Here is a 23,817-nt window from a genome sequence, read left to right on the forward strand (position 1 = left end):
TCAGGCTTGAAATTACATCATTTGTCCAGTGACAAGTTTTAATTCTGATATGAATGTAAACAGGAATACAGTGTTAGCTACCGCAAAGCTGTTAAAGTGTTAAGTTAAAAAACAATTAGACCGCTCAGCACAATTGGATGCTTTAATTAAGAATCACTTAATAAGCATACAAATGTCATTAAAACTAATCGATAGTAGCATCTCCGGACCTCCTACAGATTATTGACTATTATACACGATTGTTTCAACAGCAAAACAAATTATGGAAAATGAAGTTGCAAATTACACGTTGCTTGACATACCAACACAAGTTTTACGCTGACTCATCACCACATCTCCGCTAAAGCAGTTCTCTAATAACTTGATTATTTTCTAGCGGTCTGAAGAGCCACTAGTGAGCAGTCCACAACAATCTACAGCTGCTTTCAGTAATGATTTTCCAAACAAAAAGGACTGCTAAAGTCATTAGAGATTTATTTGTAATAGAGATATGCCTAAAGACAAACAACATGAAAGCAACTGGAATAGGAGTATTTTGGGAACCTCAACTTAGATTCTCCCCCCTTCCTCCTAACTTGATCTTTACACACACACACACATCAAATAAAGCACTTAACCATTTTAAGTATTCTGCACATTGTTTTCTATAAGCACTGTCTCAAAACACTAAATAGCAAGTACGGTTTGCTGTGCATCTCCCCTTTGTAGGACTGTTTGCATTCCAGCATTGATTTTGTAACAAGTCCACACTTGCCATTCCGATGGGTAACCATCTTTTGTCCATAATCTGCTTGCCACCAGCTGCACTCCATTTTAGACTTGCAACTTGCAAATAATTACACAATTACAACAAGAACCTCTATAATTCAGGGAAGGAGGAGAGAATTCTTAGTAATCGTCTTCTGGTTAGTGTTTAATCTGCAGTTCACCCTGTGTTTCCCTAGCATCTGTAAGAATGGACTGCTCGTGCCTAAGCATCTGTTTCTACGCTAGACTCATTTGTCCCTCCCTCTCTTCCACCTTAAACAACACCTGTCCAACGCCCCTGCCCCTCCAAAGAGTCTAGCAGTCAAAATTCCCAGCAAGAAGTCCCTATAAAAAGTGTGTGTGTGGTGGGGGGGAACAGAACAAAGAAAAGTTTCAAACAAAACAAAAAGGCCAAACGAAAACAGAATTAACTTGAAATATGTTCCAAAGCAGCACAGTTTGATTTATACAGAATACTTTCCTTGAACGGAATCACCTAATACTGTAGATGTAGCAAAGTAACTCTGGAAATCAAATTTTTTTGAGAAACATCACACTGTCTCAAAGTTAAGAGCTATTAAAGTAACTTAATTTTATGCTTCAAAAGTACAGCAAAATGGGTATACAAGTCAACATAAAGTAACCCAAGTTTCTATGACTATGTTAATAATATCAGAGGACTGATACTGACTTATGAGAATAAAATGAGATATTTCAGAATAATAAACTCCTTAAGTTGGAGTTTTTTTTTATCTGGGTCAGCAATAGATAACCATAATTTGCTTCCACTTACAAAAATTTTAGCTTACAGTAAATACGCACTGAGAAGTCACAAAAACGCTTTAAAGTGATAATGAACAGGTAAGGCTCCTGCTAACAATCCAAACAAATAAATACCAGCAACCCATGTCAGGGCTCCACCAGACATCTTTCACTTCAGCGTATTATAGTTGGCCTGGAAATACTTCAGGATACTACATGCAACAAGAGAAGGGACAAAATCCATTTTCAGTTAAATTCCAAAATTATTTTGTAACAAAATGCTCACCTGCTCTTTGCTGTCTACAGCAAAGAATAACTACAGCCTCCACGTACCAGCTGAACCATCTTGCTACCTGTTGAAGAACTGGAGTTCTAACTCAGAGACCAATGCCTTATGTTTTGGAAGACCTAAACAAAGTGGCTTGATGAGGTCCACTCCAGGGTTCACCATGATGCCAATACAACACAAAGCCATTCAAGTGTCTCAAGCAATGACTACCTAGACTGACGAAGTTGGAAAGGGTAGTTTTTCAATCACAATTCAAAGTTGGAGACAACACCACTACATATCTCAAGCATCCTGGTAAAGCTCTCCTACCTTTTTAATATACTCAGCCACAACTACTACAGAAATAATTCCACTGCTGTTAGCAGGAACCTCAAACATGTTTCAAATCCGTATTTACTACCTCTGCAGCCACCCTATAAATACAATTGTAATTTCAAATGTGCACATCAATTTAACTCTAAAAAGGATGCACGTTAGTACAGTCCATTGCACTTTGATGAGCAGTGTTATTAAAAAGTGACATTATTCAGTTTATGCTCACCTGCACTTCTTACCCGCACTGCCTTGGTGACTGCTTATGCGCATGTTTCATTTTGAGATTTAGCCTGGCAATTCCCCAGAAGTGTCACACTTTAAACTTATTTTTCTGTTTAATCATACAGTCCAATTCACGTGCTTGAGTTCAGAATTCAGCAACACTCACCTCCCCCCATAAGAAAGCTTGAACAATATTCTAAGACAACCCACTTTGCACCACAAAAACCTAGCTGTGAGTTTAGCAACTCTGAATTCATAAAAGTCAAAGGCAAAGTATATCTATTGACTGTTCTAAGTTTAAAGTCAAGGTTTGCTTAAAGTATTATAATGTAAAAGTTTGAGAACCCCTAAGTGACAGGTAGTTCTCTCTGAAGTAGTACTGTTAATTTCAAAATGAATCTACAGTTGACCAGGAAGAGGTAACAGTAATTTTATGGACTCCTCTCTTGACTGTACAGTTTTCCTAAGAAGCTACTAACTTACTGTTCCTTGACGCTTAACTGAACGTTGCTGTTGTTGCCAGTACAATGCTGAACAGCCACGAAGCAAAACTAACTAATCCAGGTTTAAAAAAAAAAAAAAAAGCAAGTTTCATAACGACAGATAAGCCATGCATTAGGTTTATGTAGAAAGGTGCTGGTGGGGGAAGTGAGGGAAGTGAGTGCAGTAGTGGCCTCTGTAAGAACCAACCAGGGTCCGCCCTCATGCCAGCCAGAGCCATCTCCAACACAAACCCGCTGCTGGCCAAGGCTGAGCTAATGGCAACACTGGGGACACCCCTGTGATAACATATTTAAGAAAGGATTAAAGAAAAAAACTGCACAGCAACAGTGAGAAAAAACACGTAAGCAACAACCCTGTAGACACCCAGGTCAGTAAAGAAGGATGGGCAGATCTTCCTGGCACCTGAGCAGAGACTGCCCTGCAGTCCAGCAAGATGACCCCAGTGAAGCAGGTTGTTCTCCTGCAGCCCACGGAGAACCAAATCGGAGCAGATCTCCAGGCCATACCCCATGGAAGGGAACGAAGCTGGAGCAGAGCAAAAGCGTGAGGAAGGAGCAGCAGAGTGTGTCATGAACTGACTACAAGCTGCCACTCCTCATCCACCTGGTGCCACTCAGAAGGGACAAGGTAAAAACTGGGAACTAAGGAGCAAAGTTGAGCCTGGGAAGAAGTGGCGGGAGTTGTTCACCATGATACTATTTTATTGTTTTAATTGTGATTCGTTTTGTCTTCGTTTTTCACTATTGCTCTATTTTTAATTGCATTAATCTTCAAGTTGAGTTTATTTTTGCCCAGTAATTAGTAAGCAATCTCTGCGTATCTCCACCATAACCTTTTTCATCTTATTCTCTCCCTATCCTGTTGGGAAGGGGGAGTGAGGGAATGGCTTGGTGGTCATCTCGCAGCCAGCCCAGGCTACCCCAGCAACCCTCATACCAAGACAGATCCTAGAACATCCCCCACACAATCGGGGAATCCCATCCAGTGTCAGCACAGGGGAATAGAGCAGAAAGAGAAGACCATTAAACACTTGCTCTGAAATAAATGCTTGTTCAACTATGATGACATGATTCCACCACGTTTTATCTCTGTACACTCCATAAGCATGACGTAGTTCTTCTACCCACTTAAGGAAGCTTGACTGGTCTCATCAGATGCCACTTTACCTTCTGCGGATGGGTGTCACACTTAAAACCCTGAAGGGAATATTAGTTATCTAAATCTCTTGCTCAGCCAAATGGCCACAGGCATTATGTTAAAAGTTTCTTGTTTAACCCAAGTCCAGATGAAGTTAAGTTTGCCATACACTACCAATCTAAATAATTTATAAGAGCAAGTAAGCTTTTAGGCACACAAGTCCTTCCTTAGTTCAAACTGAAGTAAACAACCTCAAAAATAAAGGCAAACTCAATTGGGTAGCGAGGGCTGAAACTTGCTATTTGAGTTTCAGAAGTGAAGAAAAGCATTTTTGTACAGAACTCTATCTTTTTATAGACCAGTTGGCCCAAGAAAATATCACCACCTATAACCTCTCAATTACAATAGCAGTAACAATTGAAAATAATCACAAAAATATTTAAGCCTTTAGTCTCAACTACCATGTTTTCAACAATCACATTTCCTATGTTTCATTTGCTACCTTAAAACTTTTCTAAGTCAATACATCTGCAATGTGTACGTATACTAATAGTTCGAAGTTATCTATCTTTATCTTGCTAAGTATCACATTAGCAAGCAAGACTTCCACAAGCAAGGAAATCTGCCACCATTATGTACATACAGATCATCTCTGAGTACTTCTCAATCACTCCAAAGCTAGGATGACTTAGGATGACACTTGTTAACACCACGTGCTAGAAATGAGGTTTGCAACCCACTCACACTTGCTATGGCTCTTTCTAGTGCCACATTTCATGCAACTCTAACAACTTAACTAGACAGATTATTGCACAAATACCACTCCAGTGACAAAAAACACCCTCCAATGACCACATTAGCCTTCTTGGCTCGAGCATCCCATTTTCCTCCACACAAGATACAATACTGACAATTACCTACCACACCAATGCCAAATATTTTCTTCTTCCCCCAAAATCTCAATTTGCAGGTCCACATTTGTGCTCAACTTGCCCATACTTTTTGTGCCTCTGCATTTAGCAATATTACTGTGCAGGGTTTTTACCCATATCCGTCACAGAACAGTCCAGAAATGCTTTGTTTAAAAAGCCAGCTTCTCAAAAGCTCAGATTTTACCAAAACTTCCTACTTCATAATAAGTCATAACAGGTTACGGTTAAGGGAATCCTCAGTGTTATCTTAACAAGATCATTCATTGGGGATTTAATAGATCATTAATGTAACTTCAAATACAAACAGAACCTTCTGTCTGGATTTACCCTTTACTGGTTCTTCACACCATTTTGAACACCTTAAAGGTGGATATGGAGGTGTTATTTGTGTGTGTCTGTGTGTGGTGTTGTAGGGGTGTCCCTCCTCCCCCTGCTAATGATTTTTATTTTATTCTTCTTGTGGACCAAGGGCAATGGGTACAAAGTTAGTACACCCACCTGAACTACAACTGTCTTCTTCCACTTCTTTTCCCTCTACTTCCAACACATCAATCCCATAAAACATTTTTCCCTCCTCAACCCCTTCAGCTCGCAAGAGGATTACCTCTTCAGTTCACATAAACTATTTCTAATAGCTTTCTGTTTGCAGACATTTTACCTTCTTTTCCAGATAAATAAGAGAAAATGAAGATAGATATTCACACCCAGGTTACATGATAACTATACCTTTACGTGCACAGAACACCATCATTAATTAATATCATCACTCCTCTCAACTTTCACCACCCAAGCTTGACTTCCCTGCTCCTTCCTCCTCAGGAACAGTCCCTGCATACACTGACATAGCTATTTAAACTGCTCTTTCTACCATATTTTTTCCAGACCATTTCAGAAGATTGTACTGTTTGCTTACTTCAAAACTGTTAATCGTATCTAATGCAACCATGAACAATTGATCTGAGAGTCAAAATATCAATCCAATTACATCTGAATGCAGTTTTGGATCTACTGTACAGACTTCCACATAGCAGGGCCTCCTCCAGCCTTGAAGCTGCTGCCATCCTAGATTCATTAAAGTGGTCTGAAAAGTATTTGTTATTGACAGGACCTGTCTAATCATCTACTGTTCTAATCACCATATTCTTTCCTATGCATTACATATAGTATTTCCATAGTACCTTAAAGTATCTTTAAGCTTTCTTCGCTTTTATTCCAGAACAGGCTGAGACTTCGTTTGAAACACATATGCCCTCTGGGATGTTGGATATCAAGACACAGCATTTCCCCTCAATCAAAGCATTTAAATCCCAACTCAGGTTACACTGCTAATTTTAACAACGTCAGTGAACAATTCCTTGTTGATACCATCAAGAATCTGCAGTTCACCCCGTAACAAGTCACATATAAAAAGTTCTGTATACTCAATTAACTAAATTCAAGTTTGCATTATTTTAGCACACCCTTTCCTCATGGGATGGTTCGTAAAATCTGTTGAATATAAAGCTACTGCTATGGAGAACATAGCAAGTACCCCTGTAGGCAACAACAAATTAAAGTAGCATGTGTACTAGGGGTGGGGGAAAACATGGAAGCTTGATTGTGGGGGGACAGACGAAATACAACTTTCTGGACAGGGAGGGTTTAGGCTTTAAGTCGCTTCGGATTCCCAAGCCATTCTTTTCTCTCCAGCTTTATATCACTACATGAAAAGCCAAAGAAAACGGCTTCTATGTGGGATGATACAGATGTGGGAGGCTTCACAAAATGGAAGAGAAATCCCCTCAACTTCACTGTATTTCTGCCAAACGTTCTATTGTTTTCTCTTTGAAAGTTATTTGATCACGTAATTAATTCAAACTATCAGAGATACACACAGAATCACACCTTAAATATTGAAGAAAGCTCAGAGGAAAGGGGGTGGGTGATGGGAAGCTAGAAAGAAGTGTTACTTTTACTAGCAAACATCATCAATATATAAGCTCGTATCATTTAAGCTATCCCCAAAATACTATGTTTATTGTAATTATGAATATGAACAGCAGACAAAAGCACCACCTTGGGGTTGGTGGGTGGGAAACAACATTCCTTTTACCAAGGTGAAAAAAAGTTATAATTACTGTGCCAAGTTACTTTACTATCTAACAAAAAGTAACTACAATTCTCAGGTTTTTTCCTCAGGAAAAGATTGATCTTAATTTTAACAGCTATATTTCAAGTTATCATGCATCCAGGTTAGTAAAGTCAGTGGCCCGCCAATATGAATTCGTAGCATGATTAAACATGATTTTGTATACTGCAAGTTATGTTAACCCAAATGGGATTAATAATTACTAAAATATTCAGTAATTCTTAGGCTTTTAGCCACATCATTCCTCATTCCAGCTGTCCTCAGAGACTGAAGCATGATACCTGCTGACTGTTACCTTAAGATGCAATCCAACTATACAGCAGCTTTGAAGGATCAAGAAACAGTCCTATTTCTGAATGAAGAGCAAACTGAGTGATCTGTCACAGTATCTGCGCACCTTAAACTTTTTCAAGTAACGGGAAAGTTATTTCAAAGGTAGTTAGAGTTTCAAGAGTCTTTTCCATGAGCCATCATTTTAGTCTTTCTAAAAGGCTTTAAGAGGTTGAACGCAGGCAGCCGGAGCTGAGGAATTACTCTGCATGCAACACTGAGGAAACAGATAAAGAAGTGGATAGCATAGTTCATGCAGCGAAAGAAAAGAGATGCAGGTCTGTGCTGATTGCCTTGACCATACACAGAAGTTGACACTGACCTGGGGGCAGTCGAAGTCAAAGAATGATTTCCACTTCTGCTATGTGAAGTATAGTTGTCATGACTCTCATCTTCAGTTTTAACTTTCTTTCTTTCTCTGTCAGGTTCAACTACTTTGTGCATCATTTGAAGAGCTACATTTATTGGTGGCGCTTCAAGAACTTGTTTTTTGGGAGAAGAGTCACTTTGCTCCAAGTTCTTGCAAGTGACCGTAGTTTCTTCCTTAATTGGCAAATGAGTGAAAGCAGCTTCTTTTACTGAAGTATTTTTGCTGTCCAGATATTCACAGGTACTGTCCACTGGAATCTTCTCCCTCTTCTTTTTAATTTTAGTGACTTTAAGTAACTCTAAGGAAAGAAAGCAATATATTTTTCGTACACAAGTAAAGCTGGGATTAACTTGTCCACCAACACATTCTTAATAGCCATCAAAACTAGTAAAGAGCATTTCACATGACTAAAGACCTCAGAATAATTCTTAATAGGTTACTTAGATTGCTTAAAGAGTACCCATTCACATAACTAATTATTGGTAACTATGCATCCGAACAAAAGTTAGCTTAAAAAAGACCAAATGTACTTCCCTCTATATATTCTATTTTATTATTATTATTATTTTATTATTATTATTATTGTTTTTACAAAAAATAAACAAGATCTAGATGCTCTAAACTGAATTAATATGCTCTCAACTATTTTATTCCCATTTTGAATGTTGCTGATGTAAGCTTCCACCAAAAAAAGTTCCAAATAATTCATTTGGGTCTGGACAAGTACCAAACCAAATTTGTCCATCTGATTCCTCATTTGTCTTCCTCCAGAGCCTATAGCTTTTTTGTTTGTGCAGAAACACAGGTATCAGTTGTTCGTCTGCTGGGCCTCTGTCAAAACTTCAACTGCAGTAACGAGCTCCTTTAACAGCTTTTCCTCCAAGTGCTTCACATTTATTACAAAGCTCACACCATCTGCCTGCACTCAGAAAGCTGATACCTCTCATGAACAGATTGACAGTAGAAACACTACTTTATGAAACGTACCTCACAAAAACTTGATTGCACCTACTTCACTATGCTGATGTAGCTATGCTCTAAAGCCTCAGAGCACTATATTTGTACTCTTCAGTCTCCTAAAATTAACATTATTATACATACTGAAGTAAGATCCTTCAGCAAGGTAGGTTTTTACTGTTTCAGTTCAACAGGTTTTGGACCAGGTTATTATCAAAAGGCCACCATTTAAACATTAATTTGTATCTTGAACGAAGGCAGTAGCATAAGTTGAACAACACCGAACAGGTTGGTTGAAAAATCCATGTATTTTCTTTTTCCATATGGAAAAGCAGTATTTTTACCTTCAGGTTCATATTTCATTTTTAACTCATCCAGCATCACTCGCAAATTCATGTTCTCACTCTGACAAGCTTGCAAATGCCTCTCATTTGTGAAGAGCTTCCTTTCAACTTCCAGAACCCTTTGGCTCTCATACAAAGCTTTCATCCTCTGCAAGGATAGTTCATTTTTCAAGGTTTCAGTTTCCTTGCTGGTTGGGAAGAAAATAATAGTTTCTTTTTAAGGCAGTATATACAAAGTTAACTAAGCATTCAACTACTCCACATTAAATTCACGTTTATATGCCAGTAGGAAGAGAAAGCCATCTTCCAGCAGAAGGAGAATTTCCACTTGAAATTGACAAAAAACAGTGAGTTACCAGAGACATAATGTGTGTTAAAAACTGTATTAAAAAGCTGTATTACAAAAACACGGACATGCTTATTTAACTGGTTCAAGAAGCTCTCCCTAACTTACAAATTCACTAGGGTTTGTTTGTTTTTAAGTCCATGTATGTTTACATAACTACTTCTGTAATTGATAATACAACCTTTACATAAACAAAAGGTATTACTCTAAGTAACCAACACAAAAAAATTATGTTAAGATGATGCTTGAAACAGAGGCAAGGACATGCACTATTAACTTCCACATCACAAGTGCAAATTCTTTCCTCTGTTGTTCTATAGTACTTAGATCATGCCAGTTTCTCGTAACAACAGCAACAATCAGGTAATAGACTTCTCTATGTCCAGATGATAGGACAAGGGCCAATGGGTGTAAGTTGGAACATAGGAGGTTCAGCTTAAATATGAAACAAAACTTTTTTACAGCGAAGGTGACAGAACACTGCAACAGGCTGCCCAGGGGGCTCATGGAGTCAAAACCTGCCTGGACATGTTCCTGCGCTGGCAGGGGGATTGGACTAGATGGTATTTCAAGGTCCCTTCCAATCCCTAATATTCTGTGATTCTCTAAAATTTCCACAGCAGACATTCGTCTCCTCCGGGAAGCACAAGACTTCCATTTGAGGTCTTCACAACAGTCCTGAAGCCAGACATGACGGAATTTCTAATGAATATATATGGAATTCACTACCTAAAAAACACAGCTCAACTAGGTAGAGCCATAAAGCATTTTATGTATGATCTGGCTCTTTTTAGAGAAATACAGCCTATATCCTTGAAGAAGCTTCATACAGCTGTCGCACAGGTTAAAAGACTTGGACTTTTAAAAAATGTGAATATATATATTGGAGTTATCACCTAACTGAGTATTAACAACGTTTCTAAAAAGAAGCAGCAATAATAACAAACTGGTTCTACCGCCATCTGTTACAACAATAAGTATAACGGAAAAGAGAGTATCTTTGAGCTCCTGTAACGAACACAGGACAGTTCCACAGCATTAAGCAATGAGCATATTTCCACATGCAGTCTGAACATCATAGAGAACAAAAAACATGGAGAAGGGGAATAGGTAGCTAGAAGATATTCACACTGTGACCAACTTCTAGGCCTAAGACCATTAGGTACTTACTTCAAGTTGTCGAGTTTCATTTGCAGCAAATCTGCATAGTAACCATCTCCAGAGTCTGCTTTTGAGCTAGTACTAGCTCTGCATTCTTCCACATTCTCATATAAAGTCTGTCAGAAGAAAAAGCGTCAAGCTGTTAACTAGTGAACTTTCACAAGCACATAAGCTCAGTCCCTAGATGAAGCTTTCACTGCACTTCTATACAGAAGCTTCACGGTAGATGTTTAAACGTACTAGAGAACTGAGCTGCTCTGAGCACTTCCTGACTTGCTACAAGTGTCATACAGCATGCAAATGGCCAGTCCTCTGTTACTCAGACGGACCCGCAAAGGTAGAGAATAGAAGCCACGTTGGTCAATAGCCCAAATTTCATTGCCAAAAATCTGAAAATCAATTACATTTTTAAGATAAGAAATTTGGTTCACATTGAAGATGCCACAGATGTACTAAGGGTTTCATAAAACACTTGAATCTCACGTGACATTCTGGTCACAATTTTTGGTTTGGAAAAAAAAAAAAGACTACTCAGATTTGAACAACTGTCAGACAGATCTCAGAACCTCCTGTCAGTCACTGAATACAGGTACTTTTGATGGCTATTTGAATCCATCATTTCATTTGCTGACACTACAGATTTGGTGCATAGAGACAAGGAAAAAAAAAAGTATCTCTCAAGCTTACATGTGACAAAACCGGTGAAGTAACCAAGCTGTCTTGACTGCTTATTAAAATGGGTTAAGCCTAGCTTTATGCCGCTTTGGTTAAATGCAGAATAGAGGACACTATCCTGGAAAACTTAATCCCAAAGCATAAGCTAATAAACCTCAGTTCGCATTCTAAAGCTGCGATAAGAAAGTGCTAATTAAGTATGTTAGTATCTAAGACAGTAAGCAAGGCTACAGTTTTTGACTCTGAGTACACACAAACATCAATAACATTGGAATAGCGCATACATGTGTTGTCCTGTATTTCTCCCTTTCCAAAACAGAGAAGATGCTGTCAAGTTGCATAAAAATACTGAAAAAAATGCTTTACTAGAACCATTTAGCAATTCAGATCTAAAAAAAGAGAGCACTTCAGCTACTGAGTCAAGACATCATAATATCAGCAAATATCACATACACCAGAACTCTCAGAGAGACTAAAAACTGATGCATACATCTTCAAAAAAAAAAAAAAACCACCAAAAAACTTATTGCTCAGTGAACTTTGACCAAGTAATTAAACACTACAGGTAACTACCTAAAATACGAAGATGTTAAACAGGAATGGGGAAGGAGGGGAACAGAAAATGGGTTTCTTGCTTGCATGAACTTCAGAACTGTGTGTTCTTCAGCTCAAAAACAGAACTTCAGTCATATAAAGGAATGAGAAGCCTTTGGATCCCTTTCAAACCTAAGCACAGTCTTTAGTTTTAATCGTTCCTTCTCCTCATGCGTTAACATCTCATCTGAGTTTTCCACTTAGAGATGACATACCTTAAATTTTTCTAATTGTCTCACTTTCATAAGAAGATCTTCTATTTCACCATTCTTTTGCTCCAACATTGACTGTAAGCGTTCCAGCTGCTCAAATTCTGCCTGAGAGCCTTTCATCTGTAGCAGTGTAGCCATTTGCAGCTAGAAAAAAACAAGGAAAAAGTTTTTATAACAAGCACTGGGTTAAGCGACAGAACATGTCTTCATCTTACTCAGAAAGCTCAGGATACCCAAACCTCTTGCTTCTATTTGTAAATATAGAAAACCACTGGGTGCTTAAACTCAATACTGACAATTAAACATAGTGTCAACTTATAATTGTTAATACTAAAACTCTCCAGGATGGCCAAAACCTTCCTGAACACAATGTGGTCCTAAGGTGTCATATCTCTCTCCTCATTGACTGAAGAGCCTATAAACATGCTGTCAAGGAGGTGCACAAAGCATTTCACATTTGAAGCTTAAACACCAAGTTAACTAGAACTCAGCTATATTGCAGGCTCATTCAGAGCTAAAATGCATCTATGAAGAACTTCTCAGTTCAAAAAAGAACTCAAACAAACCTAGTTCCCCAACAAATTTAAAAAATGAACCAAAAAAACCACTTTATTTTGCAGTTCTGATTCAGAGGTATATATAGCACTTGAGTTTATGCTCAGTCATACTTATCCAAGAATTTCAGCTTCTTTTACACCTTCCACGGAAGGCACCCTTCCAAGCACAGGAAAATCCTTTTTCATTACAAAAGTAGAAATAAATCCAAATCTAGCATTTATAGCATATTTTTCTCACAGTTAACATCATGCTACAAGGTTTTTAACCCATCCATTTACAAGGGACACAACAGATATTCAAGCAACTAAAGAAAGAATATGAAATGCAGTTATGTAAACATGTAATGGAGTGTTAATGTCTGGTGAAAGTTTCACAGTTAAGGCAGCATGGATGAAGTAACACTGTAAAACACTTGGAGAAGTCCCAGAGAAAGAAAGAAAACTGAAACAAACTAAGACTACAGATTAACAGTGCAAGCTAGAGAAGAGCATTTGCCCTATCTCATCTTGTATATCAAATAGAAGAGATTGATGATTCTGTACCCGAACCAGATCTAAATTAGATTCAGTCATCTCCTCCTCCTAACTTCCAATGGATGTAGGGGGAAATGAAACTTATCTGCCAATGGCCGACTAAAACTATACTTGCATTCCCCAGTGGTGTAGACATGTAGCCTTTCCCCCTCCCTTAAGAGCCTACTTGCTAGCTATCAAAGTTGCAAAGTGCAGTGCAAGTACATAAAAACAACAGCAACAAAAAAGAAGAAACAGGAAGGGCTACTACAAGCTATGGTAAACACTCCAGCCATGGCAAAACCTTTACAGCAGTACTGTTTACACTGCGTCCCGAAGTCAGATCCTCAGAAGTCCTCAGTCAATACCCCATTCAAGTATCCTGACAACTGATGTTGTAACAATGTGGTGAACTACACTATTGGAGTCAGGTACTGACCAAGTAGCCATCAGTTCACTATACACAGAGTTTTAACACAGCAACACAATGCAAGGCAAAACAGAAGAGATCCTACCAGAGATCTAAGATACCAACTTGAACAAAACAGCTGTCATAACAAATGATTTCTCTCTAACATTGGTACTAGCAGATATTTTATTAGGATAAAGTAGCACAAATTGGAATTCCAAATACCAACTTTAAAAAAGGGATACCAACTTGCCTTAGTCCTGGATGAAAACTTCAAATGTAACCATTCGGCCAATATAATCACTGACTTGCACTGGTATTACAAGGAGATAGAAAGAATCTAAGAAACTGATCCTATTCAACCATTTTACTTACTCTCATCTTTAGCTCTCAGTGAGAAATTCCAATGAACATTCCTTGGCTATATAGTACTTCTTCCATTGTCCTTTGTGGTGTTTCAGTTATTTTTCAACTTGCTTCTCCACAAAAGCTAAGTCACAGCTCTATATATTCACTGCTACTCTTTGTCACCACTTATGTTTCAGTACTGGTCTCAGACAAGCTGCATGATCCAACTGGAATGATCCCTTCTCATATAAGGCAATCACAAGGCCAACATGAGAACAGTTACCAATTTTGTAGCAGGCCCTTGACATTGTCTTATAGAACAGCTTCGGCCAACTAGGTTTCTCAACAGTATTTACTAACCTACAAGCTGCCAACCTAAGGAAACATAGTCTAGATGAAATAGTTATGATCACAGAATGCTTTCGGTTGGAAGGGACCTTAACAACCATTTAATTCCAAACCCCCTGCCAAGGGCAGGGACACCCTCCAGTAGAGGTGTGAACTACAGTTCATTTATAACTTGTATTCTTGCATTAAGTATAGGGAGAAGGAAGAAAAATATGAACAAAATAAGAAACCAAGAAAGCAACTCAGAGGAGGAAAAACAGTGTGATCAAATGACAGAGTGAAAGCTTTCTCTATTGCTTACAAAGGCATTAACTCCTGAGAACCTCTGTTAAGAAACAGATTATTTATGTAGTATGACAATTAGAAAAAGAAAAAGCAACTGTCAAAAAAAAGCTAGTTTGACTGGCAGAAGCTGTTTTACCCATTTAAGAACTACTATCAATGTAAGCAGACAGTGCCTTCAGCTTAACTTAGCATTCTAGAATTAAACAGCAGCGCTAGAAAAAGTGTTGATACACTACTGAAGCTAAGTAGCACGATGACATGTCACTTGTCTTCTCTCCCATTCCCCCCCACCCACCCAACAACACTACTGTACCACAGTTCAAAGAGAATCAGATCCCCTAGCCTGTGTTTTACAGCACTGCTTTATCAGACAGACCCCAAGGAAACCCTGGAGTATTACAATAACGGTCATACCTTCATTCTTTGCAACTGTTCTCTAGTGAATGCATGCTGTTTTTGTAGTGACTGATATTTTATTTTCACACTGATCAGCTGTCGTTCCATTTCTGCCCTACGGTCCTCCACCTATAGAACATTTTTAACAATTATTACTATGAAAATAACACTTGTCACTTGGATTCTGAGTGTTAAAAGAAGTTAACTGGCAATTGATGTTGCTTCTGAAAACACCGCTTTTCCAACAACAGTGTGCTACAGTCAAAACTTCTGAGATGAATACTGAGTAGGCAGTCCTGTAAGCAGTTGAACCCTAGACAACACTGTACAAGAGATTTCTTTTGTTCTTTTGATATTGGAATAACTAACAGTAAGAATCAGTATTGGTCCAGAATAGTTTTGTCTATCTGTATCAGAACAAATAGTTGAAAATAAATATGAACTGCATATCAAATGAAGCCATTCACTGAGGGTGGTCAGAAAACAAAATGCCAGCATACAGGCTGGCATTTAGTACCACCTAAACTCTTATTCAAAAACCCTCCTGAGTGTTCAAATATCCAACCATTTTTCAACATGCTCTTTAAAAGTAGCATTTAGCATTATCTTTCAATATTTCATTTATTATCTTCTGCATTAAAGAAAGGTCACCAGCTGAACAAGACTCCTTACAGAACAAAGTTTCAGACAGAACTGTTATTATGAACCCTCAGTCTCATCTTTCATCTGGATAACCAGGCAACTTTAAGTCATTTATTTCATCAAGGTCATTATCTCCCCAGCTTTAGATTGTGCATGCAAATTGTTTTCCTGAGGTGTCCCTTGACAGTTCAACACTGAAGGTACAGAGGAATTTGAGGAATAGAGATTAGTGCCAGGTAGATCAGGTACTTTTATGTTTTCAATACAACGTAAGTGATTTCTTATGATAAAACATCTCTTCTCTGCATATTCTCAGACGTCTGTTGCGTAGCTGTACCTCAGCGAAGAGAGAATTGCCTTTACTTGTAGGGTCCAAAGATTGCTGCACTGCATGATCCAGCTGAACCTGAAGCTCTTGATTAGCTTCACGAGCTTTCTAGATTTAAGCAAACAGAAAGATAGTTTAAAAATGTGATGTATTGCATATTCTTTTAATCAAACTGTTTTATCTATTTCATTCCTCATACATTTAGCACAAATTACCTTGTACAGCAGTATTTAACTGTACACACAGTACTAGCCAGAAAGACAATGAAAATAGTTTGGCTAGGAGGCCCAGTATCCCACTTGCTCTTATGGATAATATCATAACTAAACCCTTTAAAGAAAAATACGGACATTTATCAGTTGGATTGATGACACTGATGACACTATCATCCTTGCTGTGGTGGTAGTCACAGGCACTCTACTCCCCAACGGTGTTTTACAAGGCATTCAAAAGGAACTTGAAATAAAAATGGGAATTGTTTAAGTGACCTGTTACAAGTCCCTGCTATGACGCAGGATATTGCAATGCAAAGGATATCCACGTGCAGCCTTCCACAAGAGAATGCCAATACAGAGACAAACTGTCAACAGCTAACACAGATCTACTAAGTATGATTTAGCCTTTATTTCCTCTGCATTCTCTTCCTCCTCCTCTCCTCAAAACAAACTCCTCTCAAAGCTCTTCTCCTTATTTCAGTGAAAATCTAGCACCAACCACTTGTGGAATTCAGGGATTAGCTAGCACCGTTGCTTAAAATTAAGAGAATACCTCTAATGCGTTACAGTAAGAAACAACTTCTTTTTCCCTCTCTTCTTTCTCTCCCTGTAGACGCTCCAGCTGATTACGTAAGTTGCTGTTTATGAGTTCTAGTTGTTCTTTACTGTACTGCAGTTCATTCAGCTTTTCTTCAACATTGGCCTAAATACAGAAGTATGAAATAAAAAGCTTACGAAGCAAATTCAGGAAAAGCAGGCCCAAATGAGACAAACACGCTTGTTAATAACAATGACTTTTTAAGACAAAATATCATCTTGAAGAGGATGAATTAAAATCTAGTTGTTAAGGCTATTGCTATATTTTTTCCTGTGATTATTTTTTCTACTAAGCCAAACTAGCAAGACACCCAAAGCACCTAAAACTGAAGCGAGCAAAAAAAGCACAATACTCAAGTGCTAACCACACACCTTCACACTTTCTAGTTCAGTGAGCTCCATCTGAAGATTAAGCATTTCTGAAGACATGGTTTCATGTACACGTTCAGACATCATGTGTAGCTCTTCTGATTTGGCAGCAATTATTTCTTTCTGATGATCCACTTTGTGTCTCAATTGTTTTTCTGAGAGTCGGGTTTCATCTAGTTCTGCTTTCAGGTTCTCCAACTTAAAAGACATTTGACAATTAAGTAGTACCACTTTAAAAGCACAATATTTCAGACTCATGTTCAAATCAAGGAAGTGTCTCAGAAATATAAAATAATAGTAAACTTTTAAAAATAAGCTTTGGAATTGGATGCAATTTACAGTGTAGCTATGCAGATTTTTGTTAAAACATCAACCAAACAAGCTGCCTTTCTAACAACAATAATTTAGGCCTGTTACATCTTTTATGATCTCAGTAATTCATTTCTTGTTGGCAAGTTGTAGAATATTTACTTGGCTTTTTTTAATCACCAAATCTGGCCTTATTGTCTTGACCTTTTTACTCTAGTTCCTGTTTTAATAAAAGCCATCATGATAGTTTTAATACTTTCGTAACAGTAGTTGGAAAAAAAGTGAGCCCAGTTCCAAATCAAACTGCCTAACATGGCAAAGAAAGGTAAGACTACGTATTACAACTATTCATTAGATTCGTTTTGGTTACAACTATGCAGTTATAAGTTCAAAACATTTTTAAATGCTATTAGTAACGTTATAGCTGTATATTAGGTGCAAACCTTGTTTTTAAGGTCACTGATTTCTTGTCCATGAACTCTGGCAAGTTGTTCTTTCTGTTTTTCCAGTTGCATATTCTGCTGTTGCTTAAGGGCGTCACATTCAAAGCTCAAGCTTTCCAACATTCTATTTTTAAGTTCAATTTCTCTCTGAAGAGAGTATTTCTCTTGTTCAAATTTCTGCAAGAAATGACATAGTGATAAGTCTAGACATAATGGTCATTGCACTGAGTAAAGGCTCTGCACCAAGGCATCAACTGCTTAAAGCCTGTAGCTCACTCAACCTTTTGTTGATGTTCCAATTAGGGAATTGTCATACCCAAGTAAAGAACAAGAAAGCCTACACCATTGCTCTCAATTTTTATGAGAGAGTTGGTTGTGGGTTGTGTAGTATTCTGTCCTCCATGGAAATGGCATCTTCACATTCAAAATAAAGTGTTGGCACCAAATTATTTTTTTTTTTTTGCAAGTTTAACAGAAAACTTCAGTGAGAGCTTTTGTGTCATTTCTACCACAGATGGAACTCAATCGTATTAAGAGTTAGTAACAGCGTATTGAGTGTTCCCCTACCACAGAACAGCTGGGTTCTATGCCTGATAAAGACAAACTTGCCTAGTGTTCTGTTATAAAACATGTCAGCCTTTCCAGACTTAAGAAAGGCTTTTTAATCTGTTTCCCTGTATGCCAGATCATACACAGAAGCTACCGATAGAGGGGAACATCATTTTACTTTTCCATTCAGCCAGCAATTAAGGAAAAGGAAGAAAACAAAAAGGAAGCTAATGCAAAAAAATGCCAAAATGTAGTTACTCCAAAGTTGTAGGAGTATTTTTCTTTAAAATCAATCTTAGAAGACAAACCAGAAGACAAAAGGAGAAACAACAAAAGAAAGATCTATCGAGTAGGAAATCCACCTCTGCTGCCTAGACATCAGCTTATCAGGGACAGGCTTAACTCACATATACAGAACGAGCTTTAACAATGATAAAGACTTGGCAATGCACTGTCGGCCATACCCACGTAAAGAAAGTCTACCATCAAATATCTACGCGGACTTTTACAGAAGCGTACGGAGACTTCTGTGTTTTGAAAGATTCTGGCAACTACTGTTGGAATTAATGTGTCCACAATAACTGCTTTGGAACTCAGATTCCAATGAGAAGTATGGAAATCAAGTTCTAAAGAAGCTGTTGGATAACTGCAGTTCTCACAAAGGATGCTATTCTACTAGATGAAAGTACACAATTCCTTCCCCCAGCTCTTGAAATCTAAGTCACTAATTGGACTGGTTCACACAAGTTTAACTCATAACTTTGCTCCAGTCTACAGTGGTGGAACGTAACTTGTGCGTGCAGGTTTGCGCCACAGTAACTAACATGTCAGGCTGCCTGCAGAGAAGGATGATCCTGCTCTGCCTTCTTCGCTAGTTGTGCTTTCCAACTGCCCCTCTTGCACTAAGCCTACTAATGGCACACCAATCAAATAAGTTATTAGTGTTCATTCACAACAGCAGGGTGCTACAACACTCCAGCTGGCCACACGAAAACACATTTTAGCTTTATCACAAAGGAATGGATAGCAATGTACTGCCAGGAAAAGACCAGATTAAGAGAAAACAGAAAATCTGAAAGATGGGCTGACTGAGAACAAACAAAGAAGTCAAAATTAAATTGTTTAGGAAAAGTGGAAGAGATGTCCTAGGCTGGAATTTTCTTGTGCACCTATCAAGAAGACGACTGGAAGACTAAGTAATATCTCTATACTGTAACACTACACTACTTTCTTTTCTAAACTGTAAAGAAATATACTAACGATTTCAGAGTCCCTTGGTATTTACAAATTTAAAGAGTGTACAGCCCATGAAACCCATTTTGTAGTCTTGCTGGTAACATGCTTTTTTACTGCTTTAAGTGACGTCAAGTTTACAGGCAGAGCATAACAAATTGTTAAACATACTCAATACACATATTCTAAAGCAAATTGACTTTAGCAACTACTATTCATTCCACAATAGAGCCAATTAATCCTATGTGGCGCTGAGCATTTGATGCAGAATAAAATGTGAAACCCTGACCTAGCTAGAAAAAAAGAGTGTACTCAACATCTTACAGAACTGACAAAAAGCCCTCTCAACAAATACTTAAAGTAAAAAGGTTCATTAAAATTAATCTGGACTCTAAAAGGCATTTAAACCACTTGTGACTTTCAGAAAACAGAAGAAATTTCTTAATTTTTTTCAAGTTTAAAACATCACCTCAGTTTTCTCCGTCAATTCACGACGTGTTTGATCCAACTGATTTTGAACTTCACTTTGAGACTCCAATAAATGTAAGCCATATTGTGCTGCCTTCCTTCGCTCGTTCTCTGCTTCCTTGAGTTGTTGTCTAAGACTTAACACAGTCTCTGTCTCCATTCTTTCTGCTTTTGTTACTTCAAGACTAAAAACAAATTATTAAAGAAGGTATTGTAGTAAGTTACAGTAATTAATCTCAAAAGAAGTTACTGAATTTCCTTTCTTAAACAGAATTAAGGAGTTTATTTTTCATCAATACAAGACAGAAAAGAGAACTCTGTAAGATGCCACCCTGTGAATAGTTGCTTCTCTGTAAGTTTGGTCAGCTGATTCCTGACTATACAGCATGAATAGCATGCAGCGGACAACTCCTACATAGAGCTATCTTGACATGCGTAACTGAAGTGAAGGCCAGGAAACAACCTTCTAAAAACACTATTACGCACGTGACCGATGTTTTCTGTGTTATTAAAACAAAACCACACAAACTATATATAACATTACTTGTGCACACAAATTACACTTAATTCATGCAAATTCATCCAAAGCCAACATTCCTAATTTATATTACTTCAATATCCAAGTCATTCTTCATTCAATATCCTGTTTTTATATATATAAATTAGTTGTTGCCACTTCTTACTAGCACATCTGAACATATCCTTCTGAACATTACCAAGATGCTTGTCTTAATCACAAGTAAATTTGACTCTTGGATTCAGAAAATAGTATTTCTAAGAGTCATGATTCTAAGTGCAATGCCTTCATTTCAATTTTTTTTTTTTTTTAAGTTTTATGTAACAAAGGTAACCCCACTTAGAGTTTAGCAGCTTCATGTATATAAAGTTATATTAACATACAAAATGACATCATATCATAACTATGCTAATGCCTTTCCCAGAAAGGAGATGGAAATTAGAAAATGTGAGTTTCCACATCATTTATCATTTGTTCCTGTTATTAAAAGTTTAACACATACAAATACTTTACCTGGACATGCTCTGAAACTTTTTTTTTATCCACATCTACCTATCGAAGTGCTTGAAACACTAGTTTTGCAACTTTAAAAGAAACCAGTGAAAGACAGAAAGTCGGAATGCCTATAATCTCTAAAAATAATCAGTAACATTACTAGTACTACAAGTACACCTACACTATGAGAATTTAATATTGAAACATTTAATAGCAAAACATAGTAATATAAACAAAACTAAGCTACAACTTCTGGTATGACTGCGTCAAAGGGGATTACTTCATCCTCAGTTCATAAACAGAAACAAAACTTATTTTCTGATCAAACCAGTAACACGCTAATATTTAAGATACAGTAGTTTGATTGCTCCTAGCTTACTAAATTAAATTTGAGCAGTATTTTTAACTCACCTTCAGAAGTCCATTTAAATCTTGCTTGATCTTATTCTCTCACCCCACCTATAAAAGAAAGCAACAGTTGTCTAGCCCAGATGAGTACAAGCTGCTGTCCTTCATGACAATCCTTTTCTGTACAGCCCCCATGCCTAATGCTGTCTCATGAAAATGCAGATCACCAGCTAAAACCCCACAGAAATGCAAATCTTATTCAAATCTCTGGAGGCAGCTGTCAGATAGTTGAGTAACAGCCAGACCAAGCAGCGCTGCCAAGGAGGGCTGCAGTGCGGGGGACCTGGGGAGCAGGGAGGGGGCTGCACCAGCACTGCAGGGGTGCTGAGGGTTGTCTGGGGTCTCATCCTGCTTCTCCAGGCTCTTCTGCACGCTCTGCTCGAGTTCCACAGACAAGATCGTTTAGCTCTTAATAAATTATTCACTGGATAAAATCAAGAGAATTTTAGGCTTTCAATTTTATGATAGAAACACAGGGAAAAAAAATAAATAATTTCCTTATTGACACACTGCTTGTTAGGGAGAAACTGAAACGTGCCTTTAGGATCACAAAGAACCTCTGCTCTCCATTGTCCGTTTGGGATCAGCTCACTGAGACCAGGCGGCTTTGGTCTTAGGGCTACGCTGCCACACAGGGCACAGCCTCCCATTTCCAATCCTACGGAGGTTAATTCAAATCCTCTGAAAACAGGGCTTTAAGGGGAATAAATAACTAACAAGGTGGGCAGATAAGAGCGAGTAACAATAAAATAACGCGTCTCCTTTCATCCTACAGCGAGTTTCACGAGTTATTTACTTGGGGCTAGGCACCCTCCCACACCTGCTGTCAGACTGCGCACGGAAGGCTCCAGACCTCGCCTACCCCACCGCCTAACCGCCGCTTCACACAAAAAACTTCAGCCGCGCCCAGGCTGCAGCACCCCCCGTGCAGGCAGGAGCCCCCCGAGGACAGAGGAGCCGCCCCCCCCCTCAGACACAGTGCCTTGACGGACGGCGGCAGCAGCAACAGGAGGAGGCCGCCGGCAGCCGCCCCCCCCCACCCCATTACCTCCGCCCCGCGCCGCTCCCGGGTTCAAACTCGCCTCCGCGCCGCCTCCCCAACTCTCGCGAGAGCCGCCGCCGCCTGGCCGCTGAGGAGGGCGGTGCGCGCGCCCGCCGCGACCGTTATGTGAGGCGGGCGGGGCGGCGCCTCTGAGAAGAGGCGCTGAGGGGGCGTACGGCAGCCTTCCTGTCTCGCGCAGCCTTCCCTTCAGCTCTGAGGAGCTTCCCTAAAACCTCTCCGAGGATAATGCAGTGCTGGTAGCGCAGCTGATTCCTGAACTTCTACCCACGGGTTGGCTGCCTCCCGATGTTGTTTAGTACCTGCTCAGCTTGGTTTTCGCCACCAGGGAGGGATCTCCTAGTGTTAGGTACTCCAAAATGCATAGATGTGAATAATATCCGCCCTGAGCAAACTTCATCAACAAATAACCACTTGTTGATGTGCAGGCCTGAGGGTTTCTTGGGACCCGCACACTGACAGGGAAGCAAGCTTCTCTCTGCTGTTCTTCCCCACCCTAAAAGGAAGCTTGAGTATTCTTAAATTTAACCACTGCTTCAAAGGTTAACTTACTCGTCTATGTTTGCACCTTCAGTCAGATCAGTGACTATGGTAGGCTTATTCTCGCATCTGACATAACATCCACGCCAAAAGTCACTGCATAGAAATATACAAATTCTGCCGTGACAGAAATACAACCCTTTTAATGCAAAGTTATATTCAAGCAATAGGCTTTAAGTGGATGCATGGGTAACAATCCTATTTGCAGCAACTAGGACAGAAATAGATGTCTTTAGATAACCGGGGCTTGGAAAATGAGCACATGGCATGAAATAGTATAGAGGAAGCCAACAAAAACAAAACAGCCCAAACCATAGGTTATTCTATACGATACTATTTAATCGAGATGTGTGGGTCTAGCTTTTGTCAATAGAAATGGGATTAATAATTATACAGAGTGCTCTAGACAGGCAAGAATGCCAAGTTGATTAAAACACGGGCAGGAAACAAGAGAATCCTCTGTTCTAATCCTGATTCTGCTGCATTCCCTGAGTGATTAGCCACACCAAATACCCACAGCTCAACCCCCTGGTTTAAAAGCGCAGATAACAGTGACTTAATTAACACATCCATGTAGTTCTCCTGACAGTTACTGAGTACAGCTTCAAAAAAAGTAAAATGCATTGTGAATACTTTATATTAACATGATGACTCCACCAAATTGGTTATTCGTCACTTCATGCTAACCCACAGACCAGGTAAAATAGCTGCTTGCTTCTCCCCCACTTCAGTTCCACTGTTGTGTATTGTAGCTGATATTTAA

At 38.8% G+C, this 23,817-nt stretch overlaps 1 protein-coding gene across 7 annotated transcripts in view; it reads right to left on the reverse strand.

Annotated features, from left to right (window-relative positions):
- Positions 1 to 23,817, reverse strand: part of SPDL1 (spindle apparatus coiled-coil protein 1) — a 28,023-nt gene that overhangs the window by 1,401 nt on the left and 2,805 nt on the right. Inside the window, exons 1-13 of one of the 7 annotated variants that reach the window (XM_080554768.1) lie at positions 22,503 to 23,037; positions 21,458 to 21,505; positions 20,036 to 20,219; positions 17,785 to 17,961; positions 17,036 to 17,230; positions 16,620 to 16,769; positions 15,861 to 15,959; positions 14,900 to 15,010; positions 12,029 to 12,169; positions 10,554 to 10,660; positions 9,038 to 9,225; positions 7,689 to 8,034; positions 1,926 to 7,583 (exon numbers count right to left, since the gene is read on the reverse strand). In XM_080554768.1, coding sequence (XP_080410894.1) covers positions 7,484 to 7,583; positions 7,689 to 8,034; positions 9,038 to 9,225; positions 10,554 to 10,660; positions 12,029 to 12,169; positions 14,900 to 15,010; positions 15,861 to 15,959; positions 16,620 to 16,769; positions 17,036 to 17,230; positions 17,785 to 17,961; positions 20,036 to 20,194 — 1,773 coding nt within the window. In that variant the 5' untranslated portion in view covers positions 20,195 to 20,219; positions 21,458 to 21,505; positions 22,503 to 23,037 and the 3' untranslated portion in view covers positions 1,926 to 7,483. Of the gene's footprint in view, positions 1 to 1,925; positions 8,035 to 9,037; positions 9,226 to 10,553; positions 10,661 to 12,028; positions 12,170 to 14,899; positions 15,011 to 15,860; positions 15,960 to 16,619; positions 16,770 to 17,035; positions 17,231 to 17,784; positions 17,962 to 20,035; positions 20,220 to 21,457; positions 21,506 to 21,992; positions 22,244 to 22,274; positions 22,419 to 22,502; positions 23,059 to 23,817 lie in introns of those variants that run through there. The other 6 variants (XM_080554767.1, XM_080554766.1, XM_080554762.1 and 3 more) reach the window with 6 other exon arrangements.

The sequence above is a fragment of the Anser brachyrhynchus genome (assembly GCF_964034855.1).
Source record: "Anser brachyrhynchus genome assembly, chromosome: 14".
In the NCBI taxonomy this organism is placed as follows: domain Eukaryota; kingdom Metazoa; phylum Chordata; class Aves; order Anseriformes; family Anatidae; genus Anser; species Anser brachyrhynchus.